The following is a 19425-nucleotide window of genomic DNA, read 5'->3' as shown; positions in this document are numbered from 1 at the left end:
GTCTAAGTTGATATTTTTTTTTTCAACTCAATTTTTTGCTATATTTTAGTTTGGACTCAAAAGAAAAGCCTCTCTAGTCCAACAAAAGCATTTGTTTCATTTTCTAATACCAGGACTCCATGCAAGTCAAGAAATAGTTGGCACGGAATAGCACTCTGCCATTAATGGAGCAGATGCAGTTGCACCAGGGCCAGTGTATGGGAAGTGCCCACTAAATGTAATTCTTGTCTGTCTTTTACTACCCTCTTAGAGATTCATTTTCCTTCACTGCTGTAAGCCTCTCCATGCCCTTGCTTGGCCACTGTCTTTAGAAATATTTTAGAGTAACTGATCATTTACATCTTATACATATGGCTTTGTAACCAAACCAGCAAAGAAACGTTATTCTCAGCATGATAAGACTGCCTAGATGTGCAGGCTGAGAATAGTTCTAAACTTGAAGGCATTTTTTTAAGTCTACCATGTAATTAATGTCAGTGACCACTTGCCTCACAGTTGAGGGTCCTATTTTCCACGGGTTTCTTCAACTTGTACAATGCACAGTGTAAACCTCCCTTTTCTAGACAAATGTTAATCCTTTCTGACATCCTCTCAATGCTTGTCAGGCATGGTTACAGCCCGTTGACAGGAAGAAATGGGTATTTCAATACTTATGAGTATTACTTGTATTTTCTTGTACAATCTTTAAATGTTTTAATTCATAAATGCTTACCAGATGACAAAGTTTAAAATCACATTCACTCATGACAGCTTAGGCCTTGTAACAAAACACTATGTGCAGTTTCTCAGTGGTCCTTTTGGGGTTTATTTGGTACATTGGTATGAACTCTAGATCAACTTATTAAAATATCAACATTGTGGGGGTCATTCCGACTTTGGCGGGCGGCGGAGGCCGCCCGCCAAAGTAACCCCGTCGGAAGACCGCTCCGCGGTCAAAAGACCGCGAGGGTCATTCCGACTTTCACGCTGGGCCGGCGGGCGACCGCCAAAAGGGCGCCCGCCGGCCCAGCGGGAAAGACCCCGCAACAAGGAAGCCGGCTCTGAATGGAGCCGGCGGAGTTGCAGGGGTGCGACGGGTGCAGTGGCACCCGTCGCGATTTTCACTGTCTGCAGAGCAGACAGTGAAAATCTTTATGGGGCCCTGTTAGGGGGCCCCACAACACCCGTTCCCGCCATCCTGTTTCTGGCAGTGAAAACCGCCAGAAACAGGGTGGCGGGAAGGGGGTCGGAATCCCCATGGCGGCGCTGCAAGCAGCGCCGCCATGGAGGATTCCCTGGGCCAGGGGAAAACCAGCGGGAAACCGCTGGTTCCCCTTTTCTGACCGCGGCTTTACCGCCGCGGTCAGAATGACCCTGGAAGCACCGCCAGCCTGTTGGCGGTGCTTCCGTGGTCCCCGGCCCTGGCGGTCATGGACCGCCAGGGTCGGAATGACCCCCTGTGTCTTCATCTATAGTCATGGTAAACCCTAAAAATTATCTTTGCCATTCACTTACCACTTGTTCAATAGAAAAACCACTTCACTGAGCAAACACATTGATCATTTGGAAAAAGTCAAACGAGAAGAGAAGATGACCCAATGTAATAAGAGATAAAAAGGTTCCAACTTTAGAGTTCTAATAAAAGTCATTCCTGAACTACATATACTGTGTGGCCAAACAGAGCAAGGTTAGCCCCTTAGAAAACATAAAATTACAAAGTTTACCTTCCCATAAACTTTCTTTTTTTTTTGTAAATAAACGTGTATTTCTCACAAAAGCACAAGCAAAAAAATAGATATTAATTTGGTAAGATCAGATCAATAAAATTCAAACTCATAGCAACATAAATTGGAAATATAGCATGTAATACTTAAATATCGCCAACACAATCATAATACTAGGCAGACCCACATAGAATGAAGATGGTAGGAAAAAAGACAGCAAGGTTATTAAATAACAACATTACAATTGTAGATAATTACAATTATCCCCACTCGTTCATATTATTCTTTGATTGTTATTCATAAACATTCCCTTTTTCATATTTAGAAAGTTGAAATCAACTTTCATTTATTAACATTTGTTTATGATGAAGTCTAAACCGAGATCCAATTTAGTCCTTAACCATGACGTTGAACAAGTTAATACGTTGCTTCATTGGGGAGAAAAGATAAAACCTCGAATCCACAACTTCAACCTTGGCACACCTGTTTTCAAAGGATGTTATGGTCTACTAGTTTTTGGTAAATATGATAAGGCATTTACTTTACACTCTTCTTTTGTTGGTTTCATGATGAGGACGTGGGATCAAATGTTTTTCTGTTAACCATCACCTTCCATCTGTTGTTGGGTCTGGTAAACACTTGCCAATAAAACCTTACCTTTCGCTAAAATGAACACCCCTGATATGGAAGCAACGGCTTGCTAAAAGTCAGTAACATTTTTATTTTGTGATTACTTTATTATTTAGTGCAAATCAGGGATACACTTTAGCAATAATTTGCTCCTCTTGTATTTTATTTCTCTGCAGAAGTACTTCTTATAAACAGTGTTTGGTCCCATATTCGATGGTGTCCTTCAGTTAATTAAATGTTGACTATAAGATGAACACTGAAGAACATTTTTGCTATAATATTTTAAAAAGTATACTGTCTTGAGGAATACAGGTGGTGCTAAGGTCATATGTTTGGGTAAAAAGTCATGTAATTCCCTCTTATAATGTACTCGTTGATTTCCTCATTTTCCCAAAGAGCGGGAGAGTATAATCAGCTGAACTGTCAACCTGTGTTACGAAGTACCCGGTAACACATTGCCCTTCTCTATACATGTAGAGTGAACCGCATCTAACATAATGTGACAGATGATCATAGGGACACCAAGGTGAAGCCTGCACATTGCGTCCATCTTCCTGCCATGACGTCACCAGTTGGATCTTTTCGAGTGGTAAGACAACCTTATGAGCTGCAGCTCCCGGTCATTGCTTCGTAGAGGATATTTTACGAGGAGTTTCTGACCGCAGCCTCAAACCACAGCTGCACCGGCTCTCTGTTCTCTTGGACCCACTTAATGTTCGCTTTGGTCCTTTCCAGCGCCTGCTCCAGTTCTCGTGTCGCAGGGCCAAATCCGATGTGTGCGTAGTCCTTTTTGAACTGTTCCAGCTACAAGAGAATACACGGATGAGAGTGCGAATGAATGATTTAAAACATCACATTGGAAGGAAATCCTTATTTTCAAAAGTTAATTGTTCAGCTTGTACGCAGTTTAAAATAACTGTTCTTTGGAACAGCAAATTGTGGCCAGTAAACTTCGAGGCCTTGCAGCAACTTGTGGATATACTTGACTTTGTAAATTGCTTCACCTTACAGTTAGTTACCATCAGCAACTTTCATCTATCCGTTATTTAAATAAAAAAAAGCACCGCAAAGGAGGAGCGATCTTGACAAACACGAAATACATAATATGACATTGATAATTTCAATATTAAACTATCTTTCCTCCTTTTGCTGATTTCTGCCACATTGTGGTTAGCAGGCACCCAAGTGCTCTATTTTACCTTCATTTATTGTGCGTGCTAGTAGGGCTCCACATTGTTTGATGTGATTGCAAAAAAGTTTGACCTAAGTTTCTGCTAGTTTTTCGGCACAGAATTTCTAATAGTTCAGAGAGGTGTTGACAGTGTTTTCTTGAGCATTACTTAGACCCCAGGGTATGAAATAATGTGACATGGCATAGAATTGGCTCTTGATGATATTGTTAGGACATATGCATGCCACTCTTTGGTTGCATTGGGCTGGCATGCATTTCTTTATGAACATCGAATAAAGCACAAGGGAAGACTGCCTTCCTCACTCCCCAAACAAGGTGGCACAGGACATCACAGGTAGCGTTGGTAACCTGTTACCCCTACCAAACCTGCAGCTCCTCCGCCTTACTTGATTCAGATTTAGACCAGCGTTAACCAGCTGAGGTCTGACGTTGCCCATCGACCACTGGGCCACATGGTCACAGTGACAGTTGCTCCGCTCTATTTAGAGTGGGGTGGCAATGTTAATGTTCAGGATTAGCATGCAAGGCATGGGAGTCTAGAAAGGGAAATCGAAAATGAGCATGATCTTCAGATCAAAATCTTCCCATGGTGTTATATTGTTTACAGGAAACAAAATCTTTCTGTGGGAGCTTGTTCCTTGAGAGCTGAAATTCTTGGTTAAGCAGGGGCCACAAACATGGTGCCCACTCAGCAAAGCTCAGTGCCTTCAGTGTCACTGTCACTGTTTGGGTTAGAGGCCCTAAACTTCACCGACCTGGAAGACTGGAGGACTGCCAGGGTATACTTGATTCTCTTTGTAGTCATGCAAGTATGTATTCCACAAGTGCTTTTCTGCAGAAACTAAATAGCATATTGTCACAATTTCTGATAACTCTTTTGGCTTAATTTAGAGTTGTGTGGTGATAAAAAGTCTACTGGTTTCTGGAGGAAGTCCTAAAATCAAACGAAAATCGATAGAATACATTTTCTTCAGCATATCCTTATGGCAAAGAAATGTTTTCTGGTTAATTCTTCTCTGGAATTAGCACTTCTACAAATCAGAGAAACTTTAACTACCATCCAATTGTAAATCAGGCTACTTGTGTTTCACAAACTGGTGAAATACGTGCAAGCAGGCTAGCTACATGTTGATCATTTTCACCAGTTCATACATTAACAAGTATCATACTAATAGGACATATTTACTTTACTATCCTGAGTTAATTAGTGAACATTTTACTCTAGAATAATGGATGACACAATTTTCTCATTGACAATAACCCCCAGTTGCAGCTAGTCGCTACTCCACATAAATTGTAGGTAACATGCCAGCAAACTGAGGGACAGCTTTCATTTTCTGAACAGAATCTGAACTTACAAGTTACAAAACAAATCTAATCATGAACAAAATCTCTTGCCGTCTTGATAGTTTATATACAAAAGATGACTAATAAATACTTGCCAATCATATAAAGTACATCATCTCTCTCCTATAATTACTACACTTCTCTTTAGCTTAAGAGCAAGGTGCCGTTCTACTTTAAATGTGAAAAGTCTACCATGAACGTACTGCCTTTTTTAGAAGGGGACATGTGGGAACTTGCCTGCTTTAGCTCAAACTCTGAGGAAAATCTTTGTGTCACACCAGCCATCAATCCAGAAATGGAAAATGAACTCCCACTGAATCTGAAAAATAAGAAATAACGCAGACAGGGTAGTTACATTGTTTTATTAATGCTGTGACTTTGCAGGAATAATGAACATCGGTTGAATCTATAGTTTCCAGGATAACAGTACAAGTACTTTAGAAGATATGTTTGCACCTATTTCAGTTGTTAAACATAAGAAGTACTCATGAGACTGAAATTATGTACAATATGATCTTTAGTGGTATGAAAAGGGGCAACAAGAGTCCCAAGATGCACAAACATTGATCTTTGCCCCCTCTTTAGTTTCAAGGATTATTTCTTTATCTCTTTTACTTTAATGTTAAGGATTATTTTGAATATTTCCCATCTCCACTTGTGGTTTTATGTAAAAATATTGGACCTTATTCACAAGCTGTATTTTGTAGGATGTGCGGTAGTACTAGAGTAATACTGCGTATTTGCAAATGAAATTCACAAACCTGCAAGTGTAAATCTCCACCTGCTCATGTCTACTTCGGGGGAGATCCTCTCACATGTAAGCTTACTACTTAATGGTAAATGTAGAAGACAGCTGGGTAATGGTAGAAAAATGGAGTATATGTATTAAAAAATAGTTGGTGCTTAAAGAGCAGTAAGGACGGGTTAAGGAGGGGCTTAGCAAGGGGCACGTTTCCACCCATAAATGAGTAAGCACACTGCTATTCACAAACTGCACTTCTAAAGTTACTACAGCCAAAAAGGGCTAAAAATTATAGTAAATAGACTCTAGCTCACAGCTCATTACCATACAAGGCAAACTAGTGGTACTGCTACAATCTCTCATGGAAATAATGGAGGTAGGGACTTAAAACAAAACCACATAAGAAATAATGGATATTCAATTAAATTATTTAAGCTTTTTAAAAATATGAATACATGTAATTAAAAGTATGAAAAAATGAAACATTAGTTATTTTATTTGAAATATTTTTATAATCCTTTTCTATCTAAATGTTATTGTATAATTTTTATTAAAATGTAATTCAATTACTTTTAAATAATTCTGTACATTGTTTTAGTGTTCTTATTTTATCTTAGAAAAATAACGTGTATTTAATTAAAAAGTTATATAACTTAATGTAATATTTGATTCAAAATTAGGTTAATAGTGCTTCAGCATTTTTTATATTTTATTCTATATTTAAAATAAATATATACAATTATTTAACATAACCAGAAACCAGAAGGCAAAACCAGTATCCTAAGTGCTCACACCCGTTTCCCATTCTCTGTTAGAGCCATGGCCTCTGCCTGTTTTGAAAATCACTGCAAGAATTTCCCATAGGATAGTTTAATCTATGGTCTCTGGTGTCACTGCAGGTTAAGACAACCTCCCTACAGGACCTTAATCCTCTGGTGTTCCATACTCTCTGTAGAAGCTCTTGCCGATCCTGCAATAGGGTGGGACATAGGCACAGTATATAAATAATGTCCTCCTGCCCTAAGTGACATAGCCGGCAGCTCCCTTGGTCTTGTCGTCTTTTCCATGCTGGATAGTAAGATGTGATGGTTACTATTCCCAACCTGTACCTCATTAAATGTAATTGTTTTTGTTCCGTAAAGGGTTAGCCAAGATAGCTCTTGGGTATCAGCTGCACCTAGGTTGGAAGCATCATCCATCCTTGTTTGCATAGCGCCAATGTAGCCTTAGCGTTGAGTAATGAGAGCTGTTTGTTTCTCAGTTTTACTATCCTTTTGAACTCTTGGTAGCTAACAGGTAAATCCCAGGCTGTCGTTAGGTACAAAGAGCTCAAAGGCTGCAGCAAATAGGACTGTGCTTGGGAGATGTGCTTTGAATCTAGTTTGGACCATAGGTAGTAGGCCAGTGATCCCCTATTTGCAGACCTGAATTTATAGCAAAACAACGTGAAGGCCGCCAGAGGTTGCTTGATGATCTGGGGAGGGGACGAGTGGGAGGGGAGCTGAAAGATCACCTTGTAGATCTTGAGAAGCGTTTTGTCCAGGAATTCACTGTCCCTCTCCTTGAGAGCTTCTCTCCCATATGCCAATGTAGGCAGAATCTTTGCCTGTGCTACCTGAAGGATCGGTGACAGTGTAATGCTTTTTAATTGTGTAACAAGGGACCTTGGGCCAGATGTAGCAAAGTATTTGCACGTCGCAAACGGCGAAAATCGCCGTTTGCGAGGTGCAAATGCCTCTTTGCTATGCAGAAATGCATATTGCGAGTCGGTACCGACTTGCAATATGCATTTCCGACTCGCAAATAGGAAGGGGTGTTCCCTTCCTATTTGCGAGTCTGAGTGGTATGCAATACCATTTGCGACCGCGTACGCGGTCACAAATGGCATCGCAGTTACCATCCACTTCAAGTGGATGGTAACCCACTCGCAAATTGGAAGGGGTCCCCATGGGACCCCTTCCAGTTTGTGACTGGACCCACAAATATATTTTCAGGGCAGGGAGTGGTCCAAGGGACCACTCCCTGCCCTGAAAAAATACCGAAACTAAAGTTTTCGGTTTTTTTTAAGTGCAGCTCGTTTTCCTGTAAGGAAAACGGGCTACACTTAAAAAAAAAAAAAACTGCTTTATTTAACAGCAGTCACGAACATGGAGGTCTGCTGACGACAGCAGGCCTCCATGTTTGCGAGTGTCTATGCTCGCTATGGGGCCGCAATTTGCCACCCACCTCATGAATATTCATGAGGTGGGTCATTGCGACCCCATAGCGAGTTGCAGTCGGTGTCTGAGACACCGTACTGCATACCAATTTGCGAGGTGCAAAGTGCGAGTCGCATGGACTCGCACTTTGCACCTCGCAAATTTAAAATTTGCTACATCTGGCCCTTAATACCCACACTCAGTGCATTACCCTTCCTTCTGATTTCTTCCAATTGATTGGAGTATCTGCCATTCCCATTGAAGTATACTCCTAGATATTTGAAGCTGTTGGTTAATTCAAGCCTTTTGGCATCTCAGAACCAATTTAGCTTTGTGGTCTTTACCTTGCATGGCCAGGATCTTTGTTTTATTTTTGTTGATTGCAAGCCATTGTTAATTAAATAAGCTGATGTTGCATCAACAAGGCATTGCAGACCGACCTTTGTGCTAATTATCAGAACTAAATCACCTGAATGCAACAGGTTCGACAGCCGAAAGCCCCTCAACTTGGGGAGTCTGGAATTGGCTGAGTTTAAGGCAGCGGTTAGGTCCGATAAGAACTGATTAAATAAAGTTGGTGCAAGGACACAGCCCTGCTTAAAGCCCTGCATAGTTTTAATTGGCCTGGATAGGCGAGAGCCATCCCCAATTTTAACTCGGTCCTTTTGCAGAAGTTCCAAGGCCCTGAGAAGGGCTCCCGGGATGCCAAATTGGACCAGTTTCTACCACAGTTTCCCCCTATCATCTTTATCAAATGCATACTTGTAGTCGATACACCCCAAGTGGATTGGTTGTCTGTTTATCTTTGTCTGGTCGGATAATAGAGAGAGTACCATGAGGTTAATTGAGTTCCCAGTATGCTTCATAATCCCCATTTGATTAAGGAGGATAATATTTTTGGCCTCTGCCCATGATTGTAGCTCTTCTAGTAACAATCCATTAAAGTATTTTGCATCATTGTCAATGAGAGCTTCTAAATGATAGTTTCCGGAGGCTCCCTTATCTCCGCCCTTATAGATTGGGAATACAATATAGCCACACCAAGATGGCGGAATGCAGTTTGCATGCAGAATAGTAGCAAAAATCAGAGCCAGGTGACTAGACCAGAAGGTTGGATCCTCTTACTACATGGCTGGTGGTATGACGCCAGGGCCTGGTGCCCCCTCTTTGTGCCCTTTTGCTTTTGAACTCGACTGGGAATGATGAAGCACCATGATGCCCTGTGATTGCCACTGCTGTACTGAGATGCTAAATTGGTAGCTTCTGAACTGTCCTCGTCTGCGAAGAACTTGAATTTTTGTGGCTACTGTTTGAAATTATCAAGGAGGAACTGATGCCAAGTTGACTCTGAGATGTTAGAGGAGACCAGAGCTGGAGTAGCTCTACCCAAGCCACTTATTGTCACCAGAAATTTGCAGAGTTGTTTTACTTGTTGTCAGACACCTATTTGACCCAAAATGAGTTCCAGCTTGCCACTTGCACATTTTCTTCTCCATTTTAAATTTTCTTCTTGCCTTCCTCAGTTTATAAAGAATTCTTGACTCCATAGGTGACCTCGTAAGGGCTCTCCATAGTGAGCTTACCCTCCTTTTGGACCTTTTATCAAAAGTTGCTTGCCTCTCCTAAAGAAAAAGCCATGTTGCTTGAGAGCTGCTTGTTCCTGGTTTGAACCTGCTTAGCATGGTGCTTTATAAAACCTTCTGAATACTTTTCCCATTGTATCAAACGATTGCCTGCAGATGTGTGAAAGGAAGTAAAGAGAAGCTTAGCCTTAGCTGCCAACAATGCTAAGGCATTGATATTGCACTTAAGGTGAGTTAGATCAGTTGTATGCTCTTTGAACCCTAAATCTGCTGAGCAGTCTAAAGGATCCATGCTGATATTCATGGTAATCTTCTGTGGGCAATGGTCAATGTCCAGTCTTTCACCAAGGGAAGATATGGTGAGCAAAAGAAGAAGACTGACAAAGGTGAAGTCAGTTAATGAAGCCTTCTTTGTTGTTAAATAGGAGCTTGTCTGGGGCAAAGTGGTCATTTAATGCTCTGTGGTTAAGTTATTCAAGGTTGCTTTGCAGAGCCTGACCTTTGTTGCCGAGTTTGAACCAACCAGGGTGATCTTGGGGAGGTGTCATCTAAAGACTGTGTTGAGGCTCTATGACCTCATTCATTAGTAGTGTCTCATTAGCCACATAATAAAATCGTCTAATATCACAAGATTACTAGTGACTTCTTCCGATGCTGAAGCTATTAAGATATCAATAAACTTCCCCGTTAATACCGTCCTTGCTAGGGCATTTGGATAAATATAGACATTAACTAAGGTGATTTTCTTCAGGCATATGTTAGAGGATATAAGAGATAAGCCAACTACTTGGTGGCCGCCCTCATCACTAGTTTTCTCCCAGGACTCAATTTGGATGGAGATTGAAACATAGATAGGAAGTCCACTCATGCTGCGCCCGTGTCTTTGTGGATTAGTTGCTGGAATAAAGTGGGTTACAAAGCCCTCCAGAAATTGGGACTCCTGAGACCAAGCGGCATATTTATACTCTGTTTGCGCTGAATTTGCATAATTTTATTTTCGCAAATGCGGTGCAAACTTAACTCTATATTTATATTTTGGCTGTAGACATGCTTAGTGTTAAAATATTGGAGTTAAAGTCATTTTTTGCCTGCAGAAAACTACCTTGCATCAATGAGATGCCAGTTAGGCGTTCCGGTGCAAAAAATGACTCTAAGGCACTAGCACCTTATTTATCCTCCCATGCAGAAATCAAGCAGGGGAGGAGGAGGGCCTTAAATAATGGTGCTAATCCTGTTTAGCACCATTATTTAACACCTGGGTCAGGGCAGGCATTAGGAGACCTGTGGGCCTTTTTCCATGTCATGGACCATGGAAACAGCCCACAGGTGCCCTTCCCTGACCCCAGGCACACACCCACCCACCCGCACCCACACCTGGAGGACACCTAAGGATGGGGGGACCCATCCCAGGTAAGTCCTGGTAAGCATTTTTATTTTTTTGCCAAGTGCCATAGGGGGGGCCTAACTTGGGCCCCCCTACATTGCACTGTGCCCAATGGCCAGGCTTAGTGGACTTAAGTTCCCTAGGAATGGCCATTGGGCTGGGGGGCATGACTTCTGTCTTTACTTAAACAGGAGTCATGTCCATGGGGGTTGTGCGTGGAAATAATGACTCTAATCAGGTTAGGATCATTTTTTTTACTCTAACCTGACTAACGCCATTCTTTCACGCACAACCTCCAGTTTCCCCTACGCCTCCCCCACCTGGTTAGTGTCAATAATTGTGACTAACTGGGCTTTTCCACCAGGTAGTGCCATAGTGTCTGGGTCTCCTAGCTTATTTGCAAGCCCAATAATGTGACAGGAGCAAACCTTAAGTGACTGAGCAGAGAAGCCTCTTAATTTGGAATTCTGTCAGCGAAAAAGTCTTGTTGGGTTTAAAGCCCCTGACAACCAACCCCAGTTGTCTGCACATCAGTACTAGAAGCACATTCCTCATGATGAGCATTGGTTTGCTGTAAGGCTGAGTCAGGTGGTTTACTTTGGGTGTTTGTTAAGACTGAATGGGCAGATTTATTTTGCATCGGTGTGGAAAGCCCCTTTCCTCCACATTCCCCCATATGGGGGTATCCAGGTCCCCTAAATGGAGTTAAAGTGATCCCCCAGTGCTTCAAGAACTCAGTGCAATCCAGAACCTTCTGTACCAGTTCCGCAGACCTCCAGGTAATCTTAGTTGTTTCATTGGTCTGACCGGGGAATGGGGCAATTAATTCTATGGAGGCAATTTTGTGCATTGTGGTTTCTCTAAGTGGACCAATTGATTGAACAAGCTTCAGGATGTTTCCCTAGTTTAAGATGTCAAATGAACCTCTAAGATATATTCTATATGAAAGAGCATGCAGGGTGATTCGATTGTCACTTGCATGGCTGCTTGAAGACCAATGCCAAACTCTGGGGGTGGGTGGTCTCCCTGGACCTTAGGGATCGAGGTTGGAGGAACTCTTATGGCCCTAGTTTGTGTCACCTGATGATTTTGAGAGTCCCTCATAGAAGTGACAGGTGTAACTGTAGCCCCATCCTTACTGCTATAGGTGTTTGTTGAATAGGCTGTTGAATCCTCTGAGTGGGTGTTAGCTGATGTCACAAGTGTTGTGTTTGGGGCCAAAGTGCTTTTCGATGCGGGCCTGCAAGATTGATGAGGGTTATTTCTTAAGGAGTTTGTGTTGTAGTAGTAGCTTGGTGCACAGATAAACAGGTGCTCTTAGGCATCAAACATTTTGGTGAAACAGGTAGGCTTCCAGTCTGACTACTTGATACTAAAGTTGTTTGGCCCTGGTTGTAATTCATGAGAGCAACTTATAGGGAGCCTGTTGGTTGCATATGTTTAGCCCGCAGACCTCCGCTGCGGCACTGGCAAAAGAGGCTTCTGCCGGGTCCAAAGCTTGGCCCACAGAGGTGGTCTTCGTGTTCTTGTTCGTACCCACTCAAACTTCTTCTAGGCCGCTTTAGGATTCTGCTCTTCTTGGACCAGGGCCCAATGTGCTAGTTGTTTTTTTCACCTGAAAGATTGGGTAGATCACCATATTTTGAGTCTGGGCTGCCCTTTTGTTATGCCCCTTCCTTTTTCTGGATCTCTTCCTCCTTTTCCTCCCTTCTGGTGTCGAACCCTCCATGACCAAAACCTGTGGACCATATCAAAGGGGACCAGGTTTGCTATCCTTACTTAGTGGTCGTGGGCTATTGCTGTTGGCAGAGATAGCCTACCACACCATCAGTCTGGACTTTGGAGACTTCGCCCAAGCCACCCTGAGTACCAGCATTATCTATTTCTTCTGCTTCTTTGGCTCCCAGTGTGTTTTTTGGGGATTTCGCATTGACCACTTCCCTCAAATCACCCACTAACTTTGACATCTATTCTGGAAGCGTGGTTAATTTGTGTAAGACTGGTAAGAAATGGCATCTCTGAACTGGATCCTGTGCATCAGACTGGGCCCTTATTATCAGATCATTAGGATTTGTGTTGTTTTCATCAATGCTTGCAACATACATGGCTAAGGTGCTCTGGAGGCTAATCTGTATGTCTATCTTATTAGCTTGATATTTCATTGCCTCCACAGAGTTCTGTGTAATGGCAAGTGCTCTGGCTCATAAAGCTCTAAGGGGGCTAGAGTTCTTCAGTGCTTCATTTCAGTATGAGGCCAACATGTTCCCCTATTCTTTGGAATGCAGGTATGACAGATCTTGGCAGATATTTGTGGATCTACCTCAGTGCAGGCTGATTGGATTGGACCATTTTCCTGTACCTTTTTGTATTCCGTGTTGTCTAGTTCTGCAAGTGCTAAGGGCAGTCCCTTCAGGTCACTTTGTGAAGCTTGTCCGGAGCCAATCACTCCTATGTAGAGCGGGGTTGGTGCTTCTAGGCTGAGAAGGACATCGTTTTTTCCCTCTTTTTCTATTTCCATAATTAGATGAGACAGATCTTCGCCTCTCAATGCAATGATGAATTAAAGAAAAGCCAAGTTGGGTTTCCCCGGTCATAGATTTCTGATCCATTTCCCTGAATGCTGATTCGGACTGCTCAGAGTATCATTTATGTGAGATGCTAAAAGAGGCGCTTGAGTGGTAATTGACAGCCTGCACTTCATCCCCATGCTGGTTCGTACTTTGGGAGAATGGGGGCCAGTTATTTGGGGAAGAGAGCCTTATGGGAGGAACAAACAGCTTCCTGGCCCCTCTGCCATCCTAACGGGGGACAGAGCCCTTTTGCCAATAATCACAGCAGGATATGGGGGACAGGCAATCCCTCAATGTTGGAGTTGGTTGAGAAGATGGTTAGCCCGGTATCCTTTAGGTAGTTAAATTTGAAGGTCAGTTTTGGCTGGTCAAATTTTAAACTTGGTCCCCCTGAAGCTTTGACTGCCAACACTTGCGAAGTAGCATCAGAATCATGCAGTATTAAAGGCATAGTTGTTGTTAGAGTTATGATCTGTTCTGGGGAGGCTGGGTCAACAGTGTGTAGATTGTCCTCTTTTTCCTCCTCTCATGGGTTGCCACTGGCCCTCTAGACATGCCCGATCTCATACTGTGGGATTCATCAAGGTAGCCCCTATCTCGTTGTCTGGCCTCCATTCCTGGTACATAGAGGAGGGTAAGTAGACCCCTACAAAACACTTGATGAGCTTTGGGCGGGGTGGAAGAAGAGGGGAAGAAGAGAGATCCGCAAGATAACAGGCTGCAGTGAGAGGTACTAGACACACCAGACTAGCTCCAGCCTCTTCTGCTCCTACCCCCAACGCTAGCACTAGCCACCTATGCTCGCACACTACCCCCTGCTTGTGGCCACTTTTTGACCATGCAATTCCGATTTCTAGTCCACCAGCTTTTTGCTCACCTGCGTGTTTCAGGGAGTTTTATCCTTTGGGCACAACTTTGGCCAAGCCTCGCTTTCAGCCCTTTTGCCCCACTTTGGAGCCAATTAGGATATAGGATTGGGGAGTAAGACTGTCAAGACTGTCACCTGTCAGCCTGGTGTCTATCACTCCTTCTGCTATTGCCCCACTGAAGCTGCTTAAAAGCAGATGCAACTGTACCACCTTACCTCTCCTTTGCGCCATTAGCTTACCCCAGAAAATGTGTCTCAGGGAGGGGGCACAAGCAGGCAGATGATGATTTTAGCCCCCTCGTTCCTTTTATTCTTTAGTCTGCTTACTTCAATTCGCTCCAGCTATTCTGCCTTTTTCCCATTCTGCTCTGCCACAGCCCTTTATCGCTCCTAATGATAATCCTTGGCTTTGAAGGGGGGGCATGAGCACACAAAGTCATTCAGCACCATTCAACACCACTCTCAGCTCCTGTTTCCAGAGATTACAGGGTCCTAGGGTGCTAAAGTGGGTTATATAACAATTTTTGAATTTATGCAATGCTTTGTTGATTTGTTTACAGTCACTCAGATTTCATCATGATGAATTAATGTAGTAAAGCAGTGGTGGAGGGAGCAGTTTTACGCAGCGGATAGCAGGAAGCAGGAAGCAACAGGTAATGATCCTCAAAGAACAGGAATCTGTTTTCAAAATCTAGTAGCAAGTAAGCAGTGGCAGCTAAGAATTCTCATACAACTTACTAAAACGTAATATTAACAACTTGAGACTCAAAACAGGCATGGTGTCTGAGCGCCCGCCACCGCTGCCACTTGAGTTGTTGCTTTGAGGAAGGTTTTACCAGCGGGAGCTTGCAACGACATGGGAAAGGCAAGAGGATGGAAGCAGGCTCCCATAGAGAGCAAGCCGTCCACTTCTGTCCCTCTTTAAGGAGACCCACAACTCTGAGCCTCACCGTCTGTCTGCCCTTTCACACCTCAAATTGCAGCCATGTGCCTCAAGAGACCTCCTGCATCCCGCAGCCACCAGCAGCTGTCTGTTCGCTTGCCTGTTTCTCCCACCCTGGGTCTAAGGGTTGGCAGGCATGTGCAGGTAGCCTCCGGTTGGCTGGCTGCCCTCCTAAGGGTGTGGCTATGGCATCAATGGGACTTTATCTGAGCCTGTGGCTGCAACCCGCTACAACCTGCCTCGCCATGGCACAGAAGCCAAAGCCAAAGAGGGAAGGGATTGAAGTGATGGGAAGATTGCAGAGAGTGAAAAAACACTACCTCACAGCTCCTCATAATTCCGTCAGTAGCAGCCTCCTCCTCTCATGTGAAGTCTCACGAAACAAATACCTTTTGCTCAGGGCAGAATGCTCTGAAGATCCCTTTCAGGCACCTCCAAAAAATATGGTCCTTGCAGTTTTGTGCTCTATGAGGTCCACGTAGAATAGAATTAGTTAAAATCAAATTGAAAGCTAGATGTGTTTTTTTATTTTTATTAAAAGGTTCTTAAAATAGTTTAGCATTAAATATGTATTTAAAATCTACATCAGATGCACAAAGCATTTTTCCTAGTGCAAACGGCCTGATTATGCTAACCGGGCCATTATCAACCAGTAACATATGTTTTCTAATATACAAAAGGCAGAATGTGATTCAGTAAATTATTGCTGACTCACATTTTGCATTTGGGATTGAGTAGTTGAGTAGGGTGTCCCTTCCAAATACAGAATTGGTATGTATGTATTACTGTTTTGCAACTGCATTCCAGTAACACAACAGTAATATGTGACCAATTTACAAAGGGGAAGCAGTCCCTAGGGACCCCTTACGCTTTGAGAATGTAAAATAATATTGTTTAAGAACACTCAGTGGTTTTCTTTAAAGAAAATGGCCTGCATTTAAAAAAACAGATTTACATTCCAAAAAGATTGCTTTATTAAAAAGCATTCACAGACATGGTGGTCTGCTGACACCAGCAGGCCACCATCCCTCTGAATGCTGTGATTCCTAATGGGTCACAAATTGTGACCTACCTCTTTAATATGCATGATGTAGGTCTATTTGCAACCCATTATGAATGGCTAATGAATCTCAAAAGAGTTTCATACATTAGGAATACTGATTTCCTAATTGTGATTCAGTACATGTGGCCCTATAGTTAATTTCATATTCAGTATTCAATTTAATTTATATTTATTTTTCAAAAGTTTAAATACATTATTTAATTTATCATTATTTTCTATATTGTTCCTTTTTAAGATCCTACCTACATTATTTTTTATAGGAGGGTTTTGCAGTATAGTTGCAGTATCAGTGGTTTATCATATGTGATGCCTTACGTGCTATTGCCCTTGTTGTTGGTAATACAGCATATGCATGAATTTGTCTCCACTCTTTTTGAGAGGGTCGAGACATGTGAGTCTACACTTTTGAGTAATGCTGTCCTCATAAGTGGTGAATAGCAAAAGGTGGTACAGATACTCAGAAGTGTAAGGGTAAAGTTACCTGTGTAAATCACTCACAGGTTAAATTTACCTTTATGAATAGCCCCTATTGGGTGTATTATAATAACCTTCAAGTTAAAATATTTCGACTGTCATTACATTGCTAAGGTAAACACATACAGGGAAATATAGGTTTACAATTGCCAGTTCTCAGTTTATTCTGATATAACACTTGATTTGCATAGACAGACTAACAATGAGAGTACTGCTCACTCTCTCCAGTTGGATAATTAAACATGTTTGCATTTGTCTCAATAAGTTAATCGTTACACTAATCATCATGCTATTAAACCATTCTTCCATTCTTATAGAACATTCTTATAGAACCAAGCTGAGTTTGAGAAATATGTATTCTGCTTTGGGTTTTGCATTCATTATTCAATGTTAGAAATATGGTCTGGTGGGTTAATGCTTCTGCTTCAAAAAAATGTACATACCATGTAGGTGTTTGAAGCAACAGTGGTATTTAAGCACTAACTGAAATAGATTGTTTTGATTGGAATGTACAGATACATTTATTAACTACAGTTACTTCATTCATGTCACAAAGAAGAAACTTACTGCTGGAAAATCTGCTCCCATTTGGCGCTGATAAAGTCCCATGCTAGACTCTGTCCTATAGTGTTGCCTGCAATGTAACTGATGGTTGCAGCAGCATCCTGCTTTCGAATTTTTGTGGAATCCAATGTGTACTCAAGATACCTAATGAAGACAATAAAATGCATGCTGTGTATTAAAGAGAGCAACATTTCAGCAGCTAATCTCAATAACTGGGAGCATGTTGCACATGATGTTCATGTCATATGAAAATAAATACCTAATCATATATTATTTTTTTAATTATGACTTACTGGAATATTTTCCTTAACCCAAGTTACTTTGAAATTAGTCATAAGCTATGTTCCCAGTAGTTTGGTGTTCATCGTAGTACAAGAGTGTGAACGGTTAACTGAGATTGAACACAATATTGTAGTGCTTACAGGTGTCTGGGTTTGGAGTTGGAAGAGGACGCTGAAGTGGAAGAGATTAACAGTACTATTACTTACAAACATTGGCAAACTCATAGGTCTGGCTTGTTTTAGTCCCTGTGCCCTATGAGAGAGCACACTGTGTTAAGTACAGGACTTCGTTTTCATTTTTAAGCCACACCATTAATTACAAGGATTAAGCTTCTTGGAAAAGATTTCTTCATATGCTTCTTTGGTCACAGGTCTTTCAGAGACAACCATTGTTTTCATTCCAATTAAGGTGCTTGTCACTGGTGATGTCACACACATCTGAATTTGTACCCTAAACCATATTAATGGAGGGATATTGTGTTTGCTTTATGCATCTACTAATTCCTAACATTATTGCAAAAAAGTGTCACTAAAATGACAACTGTAGGAAGTAAGCAGTTCATGAAAGCAAATCAGTTGGAGTTGTCTGGGTGTAGTTTGCTGCACTGGATTTGTTTTGGTTTAGATGTTGTACTGTCCATCCTTATATTAAATAATAAGGATGCGCTATGTACATCTACAGTTTGCTTAAAAGTGCTGCATGAGAAACAGAAACCTAAACAGCACTAAGATACAATGGGTGAGTTATGATCTTTAGAAGTTGGGTGGAATCCTTGAAGTAGGAAGAATGGGCCGCTATTTGGTTGATTTTAGTAAATTTATACTGGCTACCATGTTTGACAATATTGATACTGTTTTGGAGGACAGACAAACTTCTGGAACAGTTGGCAGTTTTTTGCTCTAAGCATTATACCTGTAACTAGCTTGGGAAGGAGCTGGTGTATATCATGTTTATTATGATACATTATGACTATTTTTTGGAGGGTAACCTGTGACTTAGCAGGTTGGAGTCTATCCTCAGCTTGCTATTCAAAGAGCCAGTTATTGAGCTTCATGTGGTCCTCAGGATCTTGCAGATGGGAGATATGTTTTGCATTGACAGTTTTTGCTGGCTGTAGAATCCTTGCTAACAACTGGCCTGTGCTCCTCTTTTCAACATGATGACTTTGGCATACCTCTGACTGGCATATTTAGTGTACCTGTAGGTACCTACTAGATGGTACAAAAGTATCCAGGGGTGGTCCAGGGCCTGTAAGTTAAATGACACAAGTGGACTGTAACCCACTACAGTGAGTGTAAACATGACTGCAGGTCTACCATGTGTAGCCTGGCTCTGCAATTTTAAACTGAAAAGACTCGCACCAGAACTCGTTTAGAGTAAACACAAGGGAGGGCTTGCTCTTTTCCCTAGGGAAAAGGGTTTCACCATCTTATATGAAGGCAGGGAAGGGCAGTGTGTGCTTGTTTGCAGTAAGGTACAAAGGAGGTTTAGTAACAATGGATACTTTTACCCTATTGGTTAGGGAGGGGTCTGGAGTCATCCCCACCCACAGTATGGTACCAGGCAGAAATGTGACATCCTCAGGGCCCTCATCTGAACACTTTTTGAACCAGTGGAAGAACAGAAGAGACTGGACTTTCTGCATGTGGCTTCAGAAGAACTTACAAAGGAGAACCTGTTTTCCCTCTTGTACAGAGGACAGAAAACTAGACACCATTAGGCATAAGGCTAGCATACTGTTCAAGCTAGAGGGCACAACAATCTACTAGAGATCATTACTACAACTGCTCAGTTGACAAGCTCCAACTGGACCTGTCATGGACAGTGTTGCTGGCACCTGCTGGAGCAATTCTTGACCCCCAAATGCTGTTCCCAAATTTCC

At 42.1% G+C, this 19425-nt stretch overlaps 1 protein-coding gene across 1 annotated transcript in view; it reads right to left on the bottom strand.

Annotated features, from left to right (window-relative positions):
• Positions 1 to 1026: 1026 nt before the first annotated feature.
• LOC138284181 (aminopeptidase N-like) overlaps positions 1027 to 19425 on the bottom strand; it is a 280304-nt gene continuing 261905 nt past the window's right edge. The window contains exons 18-20 of the mRNA XM_069222678.1: positions 17265 to 17405; positions 5110 to 5191; positions 1027 to 3137 (exon numbers count right to left, since the gene is read on the bottom strand). Coding sequence (XP_069078779.1) covers positions 2976 to 3137; positions 5110 to 5191; positions 17265 to 17405 — 385 coding nt within the window. The 3' untranslated portion in view covers positions 1027 to 2975. The remainder of the gene's footprint in view (positions 3138 to 5109; positions 5192 to 17264; positions 17406 to 19425) is intronic.

The sequence above is a fragment of the Pleurodeles waltl genome, chromosome 3_1 (assembly GCF_031143425.1).
Source record: "Pleurodeles waltl isolate 20211129_DDA chromosome 3_1, aPleWal1.hap1.20221129, whole genome shotgun sequence".
Classification (NCBI taxonomy): domain Eukaryota; kingdom Metazoa; phylum Chordata; class Amphibia; order Caudata; family Salamandridae; genus Pleurodeles; species Pleurodeles waltl.
Note: the sequence above shows the minus strand (reverse complement) of the source record. Positions and strands in the feature narration are given on the sequence as shown.